We start from the raw sequence: 17,400 nt of genomic DNA, 5'->3' as shown, positions 1-17,400 counted from the left end.
TTGGTTCCCGATGCCCACGGGTACTACTGGTGGCAGAAGTGGTCTTGTGGGTGGAGGGAAATTGAAGGGACAGAGTTTACATTGTATGTTATGTTTGTCTTCTTTGTATAAAAACCAATAAAAATTATAATAAAAAAAGAAGTAAGGTAACTTTTTTATTTTCTATGTTATAAATCAATAAACTTGATTTTGTGAGGTTGAATGCTAGCTTGAAACTGACTTAGCACTTAGTGAGGCACTTGATGGAGGGAGGACCCTTCATTCTCAGCAGAGTAGTTGGTGTCAAAAGCTTCCCTATGTGCCAAAGTCCAGACTTCAACCTACTCTCCACCTTAATATTGTCCAAGGTGGTCTAGTTATGGACAACATATATGTCTGTTGCAGAGAACAGATGTAACTAAGTTTTAGGTGTACCACTGTCCTGGCAGCTCCAAGATAGTTGTGGAACTAGCCACAGCACAGGATACCATGCCATAGCTATATTGCCTAAATAACATGTCTGTTAAGGTTGTGACTTGTCTAGTATTTTGAAGCTTGAGTGAACTTTGAAAGCCTTAACACAGCATAAGTGTGTTAAACCAAACTTTATTTGCTAGCTGAATATTATTGTTGAATAGTAATGATGCACTTCTATACTGCACTTGCCTACTCAAAAGTAAGTTTTAGCAGATTCAATGGGACTTACTCCCAGTATAGCTTTTTTATATATAGCTTTGGAGTTTTGGCAGGAAAACCTGAATTTTGCAAGCCTGTCTTTTCAAACTCTATAAATCCTACAAATTAACAGTGCAATTGTTTGTCACTATTCTGCAGTTAATGATGACATTCCTCTTGACACTGCAATAAAATTATTGGAAGGAATGCCTGTGAAGGATTCTAAAACTACATTTCAGACCTACAAGAAAATGCATCTGGAAAAAAAAAGCCAAAGCCTAGATAGCACTCCCTTAAACTAAATGTCATAAATGTGAGTAATATCTTGGACATGTCTTGTTGATGGTGCATGTATTTGATGGAATTGGGCCATGAAGTAAAAAGTGACTGACAGGGGTGGGCACTGTAGAAATCATTATTGTACACACAGGGATGTTTTGTGTTCAAGAAAATGTTCATAATTTGTTTTCCCATAGAATTTACAAATAATTTTAACAATTGAATGTATCACATTTTGCAATTAGTAAATTCCCCTGACTGTTTAATTCCACCATCTTGTCTAATATATGAGGATGATAGCACTGTAAATGCTGAAAGAAGCCAGTGGATTTTATCCTTTTAAAATGATTTGTAATGAAATATAGTTTTTCGGTTTTCAATAAAGACGAAGAAAACAATAACAATATTTTCAACAGAGATAGTGTTAAAGAATAATACATTAGAAACCTAATGAGAATAGACCAGTGTCATTCCACAGTGTCCCATGAGCGGTTGATGGACAGAAGCAATGTTCAATAAGATTATGCATAGTCATAATCTATACGGATGTTGTAACATGCTGTATAAATACTTGTTTCTTTTTCCAGTTTGATGGTCCTCATTGTGATGTTGTTAACTTATATTGTTATATTGTTGTTAGCCGTCCTATATCTGTAACAATCATAGCATTTTAAAGAGACAGAGCAATTTTGGAGAGATACCGTAGTTAAAACATGAATAAAAGCAGATAAGCCTTGGGTATGCACCAGGGAACACTGGGAACTGTGTGCTGCTATCCAGCTTTGCTGAACTTTACAAACTTTTCAGAAAGTTCCTTTTTACTTTATTTATGATTTTCTGTTATTTGAGGCTTGTTGATTTTCGGATGTGTTTTTTTAAAAGGAAAAGTTGCAAAGACCTCTGTTGAATATCTCCACTTGGAGTGAAATGTAATTGTAGTTGAAAACCCAGTTTGCATTTTGACCAAAACTTTAAGAGTCAAAATCTTATCAGGATTCACCAACCAGTTATTTAAACTAAACAATTCCTCTGTAAGCTATATTAGCTAAGGGTTGTACTTAACTGTATTACTCAGTTGACTTTAAGGCTTCTTTCAGCCAAAGGGAAACAAAAATGATTTCCCCCTCCTCTAGCAGCTCTTGTGCCCCACTGAATCTACTCTGGAAGATCCCTAACCATCCAGAGCAAATTTCAGGGTGGGTGCTGCAGTGGGTGGAGCACCAACTTTGAAATTATTTCCTTCCCCGTTCACTGATAAAAGCCTTATTGTCAGTTGAACAACACTGTGGAATACAACCCAGTAAGTTTCCAAATATATGCCCTAGAAACTATTCTGATGTTGAATATTCATTTTTAAGTGCCTTTTGTATTATTTGGTATATTTGATGATTATTTTATAATGTTGTCATTTATTGCTTGTGGGTTTTTGGAAAAAAATGTTACATAATGCTACTGTTTCTTAATGCAATTAAAAGCATACTTATTTTGGCAATTGTGGTTTTTTTGTGTGTATTTGAAAGAATACTTACTTGAATTTTAATCTGAGTGGTTGAAGTAATCTTTCCAAACATACAACAATATCCCTAGATATATTGTTTGTGGTCCACCTATTCTGTGAGCTCGTACAATGTCAATGGAGGTGAGTGGGTGGGGCGTCTAGATTCAAACTGCTGAAGCAATTTAAAACAAAAGCACTCATGCACAACTACGGTATCATCAAGCACTTCATGTACTGTTTGTGTTACACCAGCTATGTGATCAGATAACACCTACATTTTAGCTTTGTGTAGCTGCAGAGCAGCATTCCAATCACTTTATTAGAGCCTGACTTGCATTCCTCTGAATCCCTTACCCCTAGGAGCCTTTATAGTTTTACATCTCCATTTCCCCCCATGTTTAGGGAAGTTTTTAATGTTTGATGCTGTATTGTTTTTAATATTTTATTTTATTAAATATTAAATTTTATTATTTTTATTTTATTTTAATTATTCCTAGAAGCATAAGAAATGACTCCTTTTTGAATAAATCATTGTCCAGACTAATATTTAAACTTACTCTGTTTCAAACTCTGAATGGGCTTGCAGCTTTCATTTTAATAAATTAGGTTGTAATAAATGTCCTGATTCTGCAAAAGGGTTTGTGCACAATGTATTTAATGATGTCCACAATGTCCATTCTCCCTTTGGGATTTGAGTTTTTAGGCCAATCTCAAGCTACCTACACTTCTTCAGATACACAGAAGTAACCAGACCCTTATGTATAATCAGAGGGTGTGTGGGGGGGTGATGGGAATGGGTGATGTGCTGATAGGAGTGGTAAACCTGTTGATGACTGTTAATGGCTGCGATTGGTCTTGCATTAGATTAGTCATCAACAGTTGTTAACAGTCATCAACAGGTTTACCACTCCTATCAGCCCATCACCCATTCCCATCACCCCCCCCACACCCTCTGAGTATACATAAGGGTCTGGTTACTTCTGTTTCAGTGTATCTGAAGAAGTGTGCATGCACACAAAAGCTCATACTTATGACAAACTTAGTTGGTCTCTAAGGTGCTACTGGAAGGATTTTTTATTTTTATTTTGACTGCGTCAGACCAACACAGCTACCTACCTGTAACTTCCTTTGTTATACCGATGACCATGCTTAGGTGGTAACTAGGTGCTTGAGGCTAATTCAACAATGGAATCCTCCATTAGATGTTAACCCTTGATGGATCGTGTACCCTAGGAATCAGAAGGGACTCATGCATCATGCAGGCCAACCTACCAAACTCACAGCAATATATTTATATACCTCAAGACAATCTCTAAGCAGTTGACAAAAACAACACATGATACATACATATGTTTTTTTTACCATGTACTGTATATATTCCTGGAGACAGGTTGTATATCTACAGCAATCACCAGAAGAAGAATGGCTGCTGGGAGGAGCGCAGAAAGAAGCAGCACCGTGGTATACCTGCACCAGCACAACCAGACACCTTCATTTCTCCCGCATCTGTCTCTACAGCCACAGCAGGCACTGTAATTCTTCAACGGTTTGACTTCACCCTCAAAGGCGTGAGACAGATGGATGCCAGCATACAATATACACATACAAACTACAGTAAGCCTGGTTGCCTTACTGTTCTTTCTCCTTTGCTCTCAAGCAATCTAAATGGCTTTTCTGCAGCAACAAAGGGAATCCCTAAGAAATGGAGGTGGTGGTGGTGGATGTCAAAAGGTGAGCAACTTGACCACAATACATGGTTAGAGGCCAGCAGCTGTCTCCTATACCTGGAAACCAAAAAGGGTTATTCACCATTGATGACCATTCCTGTTGTAAGGCTTTGCTTTTCAATCCTGTCTGCTGACTCCTGGGTCTTTCCCTCAGCTCTGATTTTCAGCTTGCCCTTTGGTTCCAATTCCTCTTTCTTCATCAACTCTGTGACACCTGATTTTTCTCAGCTCAGATTGCCCATGTTGTTGCTTGACTACAGTCTCCCAGCTCCTGGGTGATCCAGCTGCCTATAGCAGTGATGGTGAACCTATGACACGCGTGTCAGACGTGACACGCAGAGCCCTCACTGCTGGCACGCGCCCCATCAGCCCATTCGCGATGTTGTTGCCCCCCCCATTTGTTCTCCCGCTCCTCCTCACGCTACAGCTTCTCTCCGCTTGTCTCTGCTGTTAAAACCCGGATCCTTTTTTGTTGTTGTTGTTGCTAGTAGCCAGAGATTGGTTTTTTACCCTTTCCGTGCTGTTTTTTTTCTGGCGCTTTGGCAGACGATGATTGGGTGTAACAGCGTTCATTTTTTAACCCATTCTGTGCTGGTTTTTTTGTGCTTTGGCAGACTTTGTCGGTGCTGCGTGTTAGTTCCAGCGAAGGTATTATTCATCATTTATTTCTGTTCTCTCCCCCCAAAAAAAGTTCAGCAGCTTTGGGGCACCCCCAAAAAAACCTCCAAAACTTTGGTCAGCAGCTCCCCACAAAAAGCTCAACAACCCTGGGCACTTTGTGATAAATAAGGGTTTTTTGGTTTGGTTTGGTTAAATAATTAGTTTTTGGTTTATTAAATACAGTTATATATTACAATCATACATTTTTGTTATTTAAACTATAAATATCGTGAAATTATGTTTTCTCTCTCGAAGTGACACACCACCCGAGTTATGCTCGGGTTTTTTTTGGCGAATTTTGACACACCAAGCTCAAAAGGTTGCCCATCACTTGCCTATAGCTTAGCCTTAACACTAGGGGTGAGGGGCATGAAGATTCATTCTATCCCAGTGCAGTCAGCCTGGAATGGATGCAGACTGGCAATACTGTGAAGGAGGGGGTGCAGTAAATCTTTTAAATACTGGTAATATCCAGCTAGAATTACACAATTAGGTTCCACTGAAATAATGCCTACAAAAACATAATCATTTTGATAGGGTATCAGACGAATGCCACTGGTTTCATGAGGCCCCTTTGGGGGCTGCTTCAAGAGCTGGATTTTTTCATCAAGCCTGCTGTATGCCAGGGAAACCCTGAGAAAACAGGAAATAGGAAAGTATGATGTCATTTTGCCATTTGCCCAAATGGGATACAAGAAAAAGCCAAGGGCCTTTCAAAAACAAACAAATGGCTCTTTTGTACTGTGAAAAAGAGGTCAAAGTGGCCTGAGAACAGTTGTCTAAGTGTTTTTATATATGTATAAAACCCCCCACATTCAACAAATAAAAACCTATTGGGGACTCGTGAGATGCTCCTCTCTGCTTCAAATTACTATTGACTAACATTTTTATATAAAAAGTATTAAAATTGGTAACTTATATTAAGCTAATGTTGGGAAAGATTGAGGGCACAAGGAGAAGGAGACGACAGAGGACGAGATGGTTGGACATTGTTCTTGAAGCTACCAACATAAGTTTGACCAAACTGCGGGAGGCAGTGGAAGACAGGAGTGCCTGGAGTGCTATGGTCCATGGGGTCATGAAGAGTCGGACACAACTAAACAACAACAACAAAACTTTTTTCCTACAGTTGTCCCTTCCTTCCTTCCCTTCCAATATAAGAATCGTATATTTTTTATTTTAAAAATGTTCCAATACTAATTGTATTGAACCTTTGACTAGAATGTATTAGGTTTGGATTTGTGTGCCTGGATTTTACGACTCCTACACTGCATTCCTTTCCTATCTGACCCTGAAAGTAGCATAAATGGTCATTTAGGATAGTTTGCTATGTTTTTTGAGTTAGCACCAGGGTGAAATCCATCATCTCCAGAGGTTCCAAGGAACAGATAGGGACATCTTGAATGTCAACAACCCACAACCCTGTCAAAGGCCTGGTTGCTAAGGAAACAGTGATAAAAAAGACATTTGAGACCCAAATGGCCTGAGGCAGTCATGGGCATCCCAAGGTAATGGGGGGGGGGAGTTACCAGTATTGAGCCATGCATGTTTCGCTTCTCATGACCTATAACCTTTATTGATGTATGTTTTGATGTTTTATGGCTTGATGTTTTATGGCTCTTTGTGTGCTGTATTTGAAATTGAAAGCCTATATAAGCTTTGTTACAAATTTGCTCTGGGCAGTCTTTTCTAACTAGGTCTGCTGAGCAACTGGTTGGCAAGAGTTTGCAATAGTTAATAAACTGGGTCCCTAACTGGGTCTGCTGATGCTTCTAATTCTCTTAGTTCCATATTTTATTGAAAAGCTGTTCCCTCACCTGGGTAACAAACCGGTGGTATAGAAATAAATTCCTTCCTTCCTTCCTGCGACATTTCATATTGTTATAAATTTAAGGAGGGGGCCCCTAAACTAAATAAATACTAGGATTTTTATTAATTGAGATATAGATTAAAGTACAAACTGCAGAGCTGTGCCAGATGGAATTCATGGGCTGTCTTATGCTTAGTGAAGAGCAAACCTGTTAACATGACAAAAACAGTATGTATATTTGTGCAGTGCTTCTCCTCTTGTATCAAAAGAATTCAGTTCAGGCCCAGCATTGAAGATTGTCCTTGCTGGGGACCTGCTAATTGCCTATAGCTGCTGATGTTCCATCTCTTCTTCTCTGCCACCTTGAGCACCAGCTCCTTCTTTGGTTGGTTGCTTCCTCTTTATCTGGGCCCAACCTAGCACTGGCAAACAAGAGCAGCAGTCATTGCTGCTGCCACTTCTGATCTCACCATTCACGCATGCACTCAGGGCCGGTGCTAGGGTTTTTTGCGCCCTAGGCGAGATCACCTTCTGCCCCCCCCCCCGCGCTTTGAGACTCCTTCGGGTAGTGATAAAGTGGGATATCAAATCCAAACTCTCCTCCTCTTCTTCCTATACCACCCTTCCCCTGAAGATCACAAAAACAACTCTCTCTCTCTCTCTCTCTCTCTCTCTCTTTTTTTTTTTCCTTCTCCCCCACCCTCCTTAAAAGGCCATAGACTGTTTGACTAACCAAAGGCCTTGGAGAAGAGTAATGGTTTTGCCTGGCACCTTACGTGCATCAAAGCCCGTGAAATAAATTCCTTGATTTAGGTTTGCTCTGCTAACAGCCACAGTTTCTTGGTAGAATCACTCTTAGCAACAATCATGCTTTCAAAAGAAAAAAAGGGGAAGAACAAAACTAATAAGGCTAAGTTGCATTAGAGAAATATAATGCATAGTGTTCTTTTGTTTGCCATCCCCACTGAGAATTGAAATCACTGTGTAGAATAGAAAGGTACTTTGATGACCACTAGGCATAGAAAGGTACTTTGATGACCACTAGGCATTAATGACCTGCTTTCTAATTATGGATTGAATAAGTAAACAATTTTTAAAAAGTACACCAGTTCCTCATGATCTTACTGTGGTTAGCTGGAATCCTTTTTTGCCCCACTGGTGGCAAAATGGTAAATGCCATTTTTAAATCAAGTGAAAACCAATCCAAGCTAATTTATCTGTGCTGTTTTGCTAACTGCAAAGGAAACCCTGCAGTCTTTGAAGGCTTTGGCATTCTTAAGTGATTTAATTTTCCCCTTTGAAGGTTGGAAGATGAATTAGTTGTTGATATTTATAATGCTTGCTGCTGCCCACTCCCAGCTGCCTAACAAATTTTTGGGGGGACGCCCTCCCTGTAAAACGGTCAAGCAGAATTTATACCTCAAGGAAGTTCTACCTGTGACTAAAGTAGCAGTCAACAAGTCAACAGCTGAGCTGGGAATGGAGCTATGAAGATTGTGTGTGTGTGTTCCACTTTTTAAAGTGAAAAACATACCGATATCTTCCCAGAATCAAAATGCATCTCTCTCTCTATGTAGTCAGTGAGACAAGGGCGTACCCACCGCGGGGCAGGGAGGGGCCGCTGCCCTACTCTAGAGGCAGGGCCGGTCGGGCAGCTGCGGGCAAGAGTGGCGCTGCCGGCGGGGCTGGTGGGCAGAGGCGGAGGACAGCCCAGCGGAGCGCGAGTTCGGCGCCCGCAGCAGTCTCTTGCGCCCGAGCCGTGCGGAGTCCACACAGCCGCGCTGTGTGGGAGGGGGCAAGGGCTGACGCTCCCGACGTTCGGGAGACCTTTGCGCATGCGCAAAGCGGGGCGCATGCGCACAGCGCGGCTGTGGACTCCGGCGGCCGCCGTGCAGGGCGCATGCGCACAGCGCGGCTGTGCTCAAAGGTCTCCCGAACGTCGGGAGTCGTTCAGCGCCTGAGACCGCTGCAGCAACGGAGCCTCGGATAGCTTCGCGGAGGCCGGGGCTTTGCTCCAGACCTCCGCGGAGGCCCCGATCCAAGCCTGGTTCCCTTCTCTCCCCCCCCCCGCCCACCCCCAGACTTCCCTCTTCTCCTCTAGGCGGCCGCTGGTTTTCTCCCCTTCGCCGCCGTCGCTTCAGGTTTATTTTGATTTCACCTGGGCTCTGTAGCCCCGCCCACATTCCCACTTTGTGGCCCCTCCCCTCCCGTGCCTTGGCCCCGCCCCTTGCCCCCCCCCTAGTTTTGATCCTGGGTACGCCCCTGCAGTGAGACGAGGAGAAGTGCGTTCCACTCCCCAGAGAAAAGGTGAGGTATAAATGTAATGTTATAAATAAAACAAAAAAGTAACAATATAAGAATGGGGTGTGTGATGAGGTGGCACTGAAAAACAAGAGGGAAGAAAGCATATAGGGCCGGATAAATATATTTATGTGGGGAAATGTACAAGTTAAGGAAAGGGTGGGTGGGAAACGAGTTACACTGATGAAAAGAGAACTGATGCAAAAAATCTGCCCCCAAAGAAGAGAAGATGCGGAAAATAAAACAAAGAGAGAAAGAGAGAAAACATTAGAAAAGGGCAAAGGAGGAGAAAGAAAGTGGTGAAGAGAGGAAAGGAGGAGAGGAATCAATGGAGGAGGAAACCCGAGAGGCACCTGCTCAGTCCACGCTGCAAGTCTCCAGGTCGAGGGCCGCTGGCAGGGCGCCCTCGGAGGCGGAGGCGGCGGGCTTGGGGTCTCCGTCGAGGCTGGGGGCTGTCGTGGCTGCTGCCGGCGGGCCGCATCGCAGGCAGGCAGGCAGGCCAGCAGGAGGCCCAGTCCTGGAAGAACAAGGAGCCCCACCAGGTTGACGGCGAGGCCGAGTGCGCCAACGATAAGGATGAGCTTGGTGTCGCGGATGTCCTGGGGGCTGGCCAGGCGCTGCACGGCCTCCACGAGGATGGTGAAGGAGAGCGTGGCCAGGAAGACGGCGTTGATGAGGGCGCCCACCACCTCGGCGCGGCCGTAGTCCAGCGGCGCCTGCCAAGCATTCAAACGGCCAGCTGCTCCGGCCCCTTCCAGGCGGGCTGGCCTGCGCCGCCTCGGACGGGCGGGGCTGAACTCGGGGGTGGAGAGCACCAGGGTGCCCCTCGCCGCGGACTCGGGGGTTGGCCGAAGGGGAGAGCGGCCGCGGCGGCTCCCCCTCCGCACCCTTGGGTGGCGTCTCCTAGGTAGCACCGGGTGGCGGCGGGCAGGCTGTCCTGCGCCCTCTCCATTTCGGCGCTCTAGGCGATCGCCTAGTTTGCCTATATGGATGCACCGGCCCTGCATGCACTCTCTCCCTTCACTCTGAATTGTGCTGCATGGTCCTTTTATGTAGCATGTGCCTTTTATAGCGGGTGCAACCTAATGTACACTTAAGTGACATGTGGCAAAATTCTAAGAATGTTTAACTCAGAAGGAACATTATACCGAGTTAGACCATTTGTCCATATGGCTTCGTATCATTGACACTGATCTAGACACCCCAGGACTGAACCTGGGACCTTTTGCATGCTAGCATCTGCTCTACCACTGAACTTCAGTCCTTGCCCTGAATCAAACATACTTCAGTGGGCTCCCATCTATATATATAAGAATGTAGACACTACGTGCGCGGAGGTGACACCCTTGCACCATAACCGCTGAACCGAATTTCATCAAATTAGGGCAAAGTGTACCTTGCCCATCAGGGAGGGATCTGGCGTAATTTGCCCCCCCAAAAAACACACCTTTCACACCTAAAATAATGATAAAACACAAAAAGTAGCGCCCAAATTAGACATCACCAGCAGAAGGTCTGAAGACTCCAGCAACATCCAATAGAAAGGCAGATCGTGTGCTGTCACCAGCAGAATCTCTGAAGGGCGGTGCCAAGTAATGACGTCATCAACCAAGCAACTGAAACCACCAAGGCGGCCATTACCAGACAACCCACGGAGTCAGGCCGGGGCCAAGGAATGGAGATACAGGGCGGAGGCCTCGGCTCGCATTTAAATACACCAAGGCGGCCATTACCAGGCAACCCACAGAGTCAAGCCAAGGAATGGAGATACAGGGCGGAGGCCTCAGCTCGCGTTTAAATACTAGCCCAAGCCATGGCTGAAAGACTAGGCCTTGCCTCTACTTTAAAGCCTACAAACTAGGCCTCAGCTCTACTTTACAGACTAGGCCTTGGCTCTACTTTACAGCCTACAGACTAGGCCTTGGCTCTACTTCACAGCCTACAGACTAGGCCTCAACTCTCCTTCACAGACTAGGCCTCGGCTCTACAGCCCTTTAAATACTATCCGAATGGAGCCCGGGGTGGGGGGAGGGGCCCAAATAGCTCATGGGCTGATGTAGGGTGGGGTGAGCCACAGGGTGGGGGGAGGGGGGCGGGGGATGGGATACCTCATGGGTCACTACAGAATGGGAGTAATTGAAGGAGTGAACGCCAGAGGCCTATCTCTGAACACTGTGAGAACCAGGCTAACGCCATTTTATATAGCAAGCTAAAAGCAAAAACTATTTCTCTTTCTCCTGGTTGCAGCAGCATTATCAAAAATAGAACACCCAGGGTATTTTGCAGCTGCAGCAAGTTTGCAAGTTTGCGGTTAGGGTATTTTGCAGCTTTAAGCAATTTATGAGAAATGAACCCCTGACACTGCCTCAAACTTAGATGGACCTAGATAAGAAAGCAAACAACAGGATGCTAGCCATAGCTGCCAAGTTTTCCCTTTTCTTGCGAGGAAGCCTATTCAGCATAAGGGAAAATCCCTTTAAAAAGGGATAACTTGGCAGCTATGATGTTAGCTCCCCACAAGAGTTGTTATTTCCCGTTTCTCCAGGATGCAGCTCACCACAAGTCTAGAAGTGAAAGACATCGTTATGAGCTGATAGACCACAAACACGCATGGGTACATTTCCAGGAAGCGGGAGGTGGTTAGGAGGTTGTTTATCAGAATCAGTCAAGTGTCAGGAAGTTTCTCTTTCAATAATGAGCCATCAGCACCAGTGGATAAGGCAGCTTGGAACCAAACAAGGCAACCACCAATTCTCATTGGTAGAGCTTTAATGAATATGCATTAGGTAACATAGGAACTTGTTAGTCATTGGCTAGGGGGAAGCTAATGGGCTGGGCAGGGGGCTGAATCTTGCTTTTACTGAGAGTATAAGAATTGTATGCAGCTGGCACAAATCATGCATTTGCCTCATTTCCTCAATGCACCCAACTTGCTTTGTCTGACAAAACAACTTGAATATAAAAGCTTTTTGTTAAAAGAATATTGCTGCCTGACTTTCATTTCTGGTCTGTCTCACTGGAGTCCTGGAACTTGCTTAACAGTACCTTACATTTTTGCTTAACAGTACCTTACATTATCACAGGGATGAGACACAACAACGGGGGGGGGGCATAGTCCAGGGGGGAACGGACACATCCCCACCTTTCCTGGGAAACAAGGATCCTGAGTCAGGCACAGCAAACAATCATAAGAAAACACAAATGACATCAATACACAAATGACATCAATACTCCCCCCCCCCAAAAAAACCCCACAGCAACACGTGGCTGGGTCAGCTAGTCTTTAATAAATATCCATAAGAACTTCTGGAATCAGAGGGATCCTTTTTATATAAAAAAATTAATTTATACTTTTCAAGTTTATACATTTCACTGATTTTACAATCCTTTTGACATTTCAAAACTTGGCTTCCTCCCCCCCTTTCTGTGATTCCTTAAATTTATTTTTAATATCTTCTGCATATCCAGTTATTACAATAATCCTGCCAATGTTCTTATCTGTTTACAATTTACCTGTAAATATTCAATAAACCATTTCCATTATTTTATAAAAAGTTTATTGTCTTGATTTCTTATTCTTCCTTTAAGTTTTGCCATTTCTGCATATTCCACAAGTTTTTGTATCCATTCTTCCTTTGCTGGGACTTCTGCTTCTTTCCATTTTGGGGCAAGTAAAATTTTTGCCGCTGTAGTAGTATATATGAATGAGGGAACTTTAGGAGGGAACTATATACACTAATACATAACAGTTTAGGTAGTTATGTCCCTATAATTCCCAAAAGAAAAACTTCAGTTTTTTTAAAAAACAAACAAACGTTATTTTAAACATCCTTTTCATTTCATTATATATCATTTTGGAATAAGAGGAATCCTTGAGGCAAAAGTCAGGGGGTGGCTAGGTTAGTCTGTTCAGCTAAAACCCACCAAGAGAATTATGGCACTTGGATGACCACCGTTTTATTGTGGCATTAGCTATTAAGGACCAGAGCCCTTTTCCTCCAGTGCATGAATCCATAGTCCCTTCCAGAAGTAACTAGTCATGTTTGCCCTTTCTATTCACTCCCTTTATCTAGTATGGTTGTTTTGAAATACAGAGCTGTCTCACAATTTCAGTCTGTCTCACTATTTGCTCTGGTTAAGGCCTCCAATTTTTAATTTTCTTTCCTTATGGGAGTGTTGCAGGCCAGTTTTATATGTAGTTAGATTTTTGATGGACATCATCATCATTAAAAATTTTTATTGCCCTTCATCAGAAGATCACAAGGTGGTTCACAAAAAATAAAAATAAATAAATTTACTTAGATTTTCCAAATCCATGGAGGGTTTCTTTAGGAGCAGTTTTAGCACTGCTTCCTTCAAGCAGGCAGGGTCCACCCCTTCTTGCAATGAGGCATTAATCACCTCCTTGGCCCAGCCAGTTGTCCCCTCCCTGCTAGTTTTATCAGTCTAGAGAGGCAGAAGTCCAAAGTGCAACTCATCTTCCTGACATAATCCTGTTTTGTTACCCATGAGGCAGCAGAATAGGGCTGAATACAAATTATAGTATATAAATATATACATCACAAATCTTTCCTACTGTTCAGTACCTCATGTTCCATCTTGCTGGGTGCTGACCTCAAAGAATACCAAAACAGCTGCCATGGAAGATCAGCAATCTGACATGCCTTCTTCTCCAATCCCAATTCTGAATAATTCCCACGTCGAAATACTCAGTTTCAAGACATGTACCTGCTTTGACAGGCTTCTTAATGTGGCTGTGTGAAATGCTTGCAAATTAGCCCAACCTCAGACTCTTGGCCGTGTGTCAGTAAGTAGGCTAATATCTAGATATAGCATCTTGCCTTTCCCTTTTGCTTTCTGAGATCTTGAGCCAGAAGTGGTAAGAATTCTATATTTATGCACCCTGGTTTGTTCCTGATGTACATATTCCATGCATTAAGCTACAGGGAATAAGATGGTGTTTTCTGCATGTGTTCTGCCTGGAAAGAAACGTTAAGTACAGACCATGATTGGCCTCAGAGAATTCAAATGAAGCAGCTCTTCCCCATCTGTTTCAATAACTATTTAAAAACCTGCATGTACTGAGAATAAAAGAGAGAAGCCCAAACCATGGAACTTGCACCATGACCTCTTGAAGAGATCCCCAACAATGGCTAAGAGAGCTCTGTTCAAAATAGATTTTGTTTGGTTGGTTTTGGTATTTTAAACTGTCATTGAACAATGTTAATTTGTATTTATATTGGCTCTTATAAAAGCAACACTCTGCAGACCATGTGTGTAGATTTAACTGAGCTGTCTTGGGTAAGCCACCAGGATGAGAGCTCTGACAGTGTCATAGCCTCCCTACCTGAGTCCTACCCTTGACGTGATCTCACCCTGAAGCCACACAGCTCCATGTCCAGCCTCAGAGGTGCACACTGAGCACCAGCACCCTTTCCAGCTGCAAGTAACGTTCACCAGCAGCAGCTGCAGTAAAAGCTTTTTAGATGTGTTTGGTGGTCTGATCTACAAAGGCAAACTTCACATTTCTGTGGACAAAGAAGATAAGTTAGTGGTATAAAGAGAAGGTGACAGAACAGTTGTAAAAGTCCTGGCATTTCTCAACCAATCAAGATTGTTGGAGCAGAACAAAAACATAAATCAACTAATAATGGAAGAAAGTTGGTTTGTGCATACCAAACTTTTGAACTGGAAAAGCGAGCTAAGACCATAAATTAGGACCCTAGATAAAGGAGTTGGAAGGATAATATCCTACTTATTTATGACTTGGATCAAACAACCTGAGTGTGCACTCATGTGCTTCCATGTGTGTACTGAGTTTGTCCAGTTTCCTGTTACAGCTTGATTGTTAGAAAACCCTGAAATTTGTACGCCAGAGAGGTGGCTGGGGTGTCTTCACCCAACACATAGGGCCAGTTTTGTTTATCCTGTGCCTGCAACTGCCTTGAACTCATGTTCAATTAAGTTGCTGTCTGTGCACGCACCTGTGCAAAGGCTGTCTGAACTATACACACCTCAGTTTAACTGAAAGTTTTGTTTCCAAATCAGTTGGAAGGTGGTTTGAGGGGAAATGTCTGTCCTCTCAATAAACTCTGGGATACATATGGATTGTGCCTAATGTTATGTGTAAAGGTAAAGGGACCCCTGACAATTAGGTCCAGTCGTGACCGACTCTGGGGTTGCGGTGCTCATCTCGCTCTATAGGCCAAGGGAGCCGGCGTACAGCTTCCAGGTCATGTGGCCAGCATGACAAAGCCGCTTCTGGCAAACCAGAGCAGCACATGGAAACGCTGTTTACCTTCCCACTGTAGCGGTCCCTATTTATCTACTTGAACTTTGATGTGCTTTCGAACTGCTAGGTTGGCAGGAGCTGGGACCGAGCAACGGAAGCTCACCCCGTCCCAGGGATTCGAACCGCTGACCTTCTGATTGGCAAGCCCTAGGCTCTGGTTTAGGGACCCAGGTGGCGCTGTGGGTTAAAGCACAGAGTAGGGCTTGCTGATCAGAAGGTCGGCGGTTCAAATCCCTGCAATGGGGTGAGCTCCCGTTGCTCGGTCCCAGCTCCTGCCCACCTAGCAGTTCGAAAGCACATCAAAGTGCAAGTAGATAAATAGGGACCGCTCCAGCGGAAAGGTAAACGGCGTTTCCGTGTGCTGCTCTGGTTCGCCAGAAGCAGCTTCATCATGCTGGTCACATGACCCGGAAACTGTCTGCGGACAAACGCCGGCTCCCTCGGCCTATAGAGCGAGATGAGCGCCGCAACCCCAGAGCTGGACACGACTGGACCTGATGGTCAGGGACCCCTTTACCTTTAGGCTCTGGTTTAACCCACAGCGCCACCCGCGTCCCTGAGTAAAATGTTACGTGTACTCAGCTTGAAATACAATTGGTGGAAGTACAAGTGGAGCTGTGCATTGCCAGGCTGTGCAATGAATGCCTCTTTATGGGAACTAATTGTTAGAACTGATTTATTTATAAAGATATCATTTTGGAATGTTTGGAATGACAAGTGCAGACTGATTTTTACATAAACAGTTTGGGCACAACACCGACAAAGACACCTTAGTCTTTAAGATGGGTATTGTAAGATCTTAAACTACCACATATCTGTTAGCCTTTATCATGCCCTTCTGAAGGCCAAATGAAACTATACTTTCCTTTAAGGAGCCATTTACTCGCCTCATTCACTGGACAAAATCTCATTTGGCTGCAAAGACCTACTTATTTCTTTCTGAGCCCTGTGCTATTTACCTTTGCAGACAAGGTTTGAAGAAACTGAAATATAAAGTGTTGTGTCAATGCCAAAACTTTATGTTATTTCAACTGAGTGATATTTCTTACTTTCCCAGCTTGACTTTATGGAAATCATATATTCGAAAATGTTTCCTCTGTGATTGGACCAGGCGATTATTCCATAGCAACCAGCATGCGGAATAGCAAGTAAACTCTATAGGCTGTGTTCTTCTCACTGAGCCAAATGATGGAATGAATTTTAGCTTCCTGTTTAGAATAGCACAGTCAGTATTGTACCCGCTGCTATTATTACATGAATAGGGGGGGGGGGAAACCCCGAAAGGTTTACAGCACCATAGTAATTTTTCAGCTTTACTTCACTGTCAAAAGAGTGAGTATGTGCTAGAGACATGATTTAGGTTTTGTTGTTTAATTTACAAAACCAAGTTTAAGACATACACATAATTTATCAGTGGACATAATGAAGAATGGCTTCTGGATAGCATCCCTTGGAAAGAAATATTAGATGTGATGTAGAATCTTATGAAGAGGTTGCTATGGTATTTTCGGAGCCCAGATGGAAGTAATCAAAGGCTGAAGACAGATTATTGATGGTTTTGTTTGCTTGTCCCCCTCCCCCTGCATAATTGAAGGCAGTTTGAAAGAGGTATCACTGCTTATTGATCACTTATGCATTGGGTAATCTGCTTTGCAGGTTTCATATTGTTTTATGACCTGGGATTGTTCCTTGTCTGAAAATTAGGAAAGCTTGGGGCTGGCCCAATACATTTAATCACCTGAAGCAAACCACACAATGACGTCTCTCCCCTGCTGCTGGCAACTTAGTGAGATGGAGGTGATGGTGTGGAATAAGTACAAAACCAGACTTCTGAACACAACTCCAACACACACCAACCACTCTGTAGTCCCCACACAATGAAGCACACAAAAATCAATTTGTAGTGTTTTGTACTCTCTGGAACTTTCAAGGTTATATACTTCTAGCATTCCAATTTTGATGCCAAGGATCACTGTGTGAGCTCCGTGTTGTCCCCACCCTGCCTACCCAATGCACAGAGTAACACACTCAGATATCAGGTTCAAATCCCAACTTCCCCATAAAGTTCACATGGCTACCTTGAGCCAATTCCAACCTCTTAACCTAATGTAATAGGATTGTTGTGAGCAGAAAATGTGAGGGAGAAGGGACCATGTGCAACACCTTTATTTCCAACTGA

General features: G+C 43.6%; 1 protein-coding gene across 4 annotated transcripts in view; it reads left to right on the top strand.

Moving 5' to 3' along the window:
- The window catches only part of RESF1 (retroelement silencing factor 1), a 28,043-nt gene extending 25,618 nt beyond the window's left edge, over positions 1-2,425 (top strand). For all 4 annotated transcript variants that reach the window (XM_035126585.3, XM_035126588.3, XM_035126584.3 and 1 more), the window contains one exon: positions 814-2,425. In XM_035126585.3, coding sequence (XP_034982476.3) covers positions 814-956 — 143 coding nt within the window. In that variant the 3' untranslated portion in view covers positions 957-2,425. The remainder of the gene's footprint in view (positions 1-813) is intronic.
- The last annotated feature ends 14,975 nt before the right edge of the window (positions 2,426-17,400 follow it).

This window comes from Zootoca vivipara, chromosome 9, assembly GCF_965207765.1.
Source record: "Zootoca vivipara chromosome 9, rZooViv2.hap1.1, whole genome shotgun sequence".
Taxonomy (NCBI): Eukaryota; Metazoa; Chordata; class Lepidosauria; order Squamata; family Lacertidae; genus Zootoca; species Zootoca vivipara.
The sequence above is the reverse complement of the archived record's forward strand: the minus strand, read 5'-3'. Positions and strand labels throughout refer to the sequence as shown.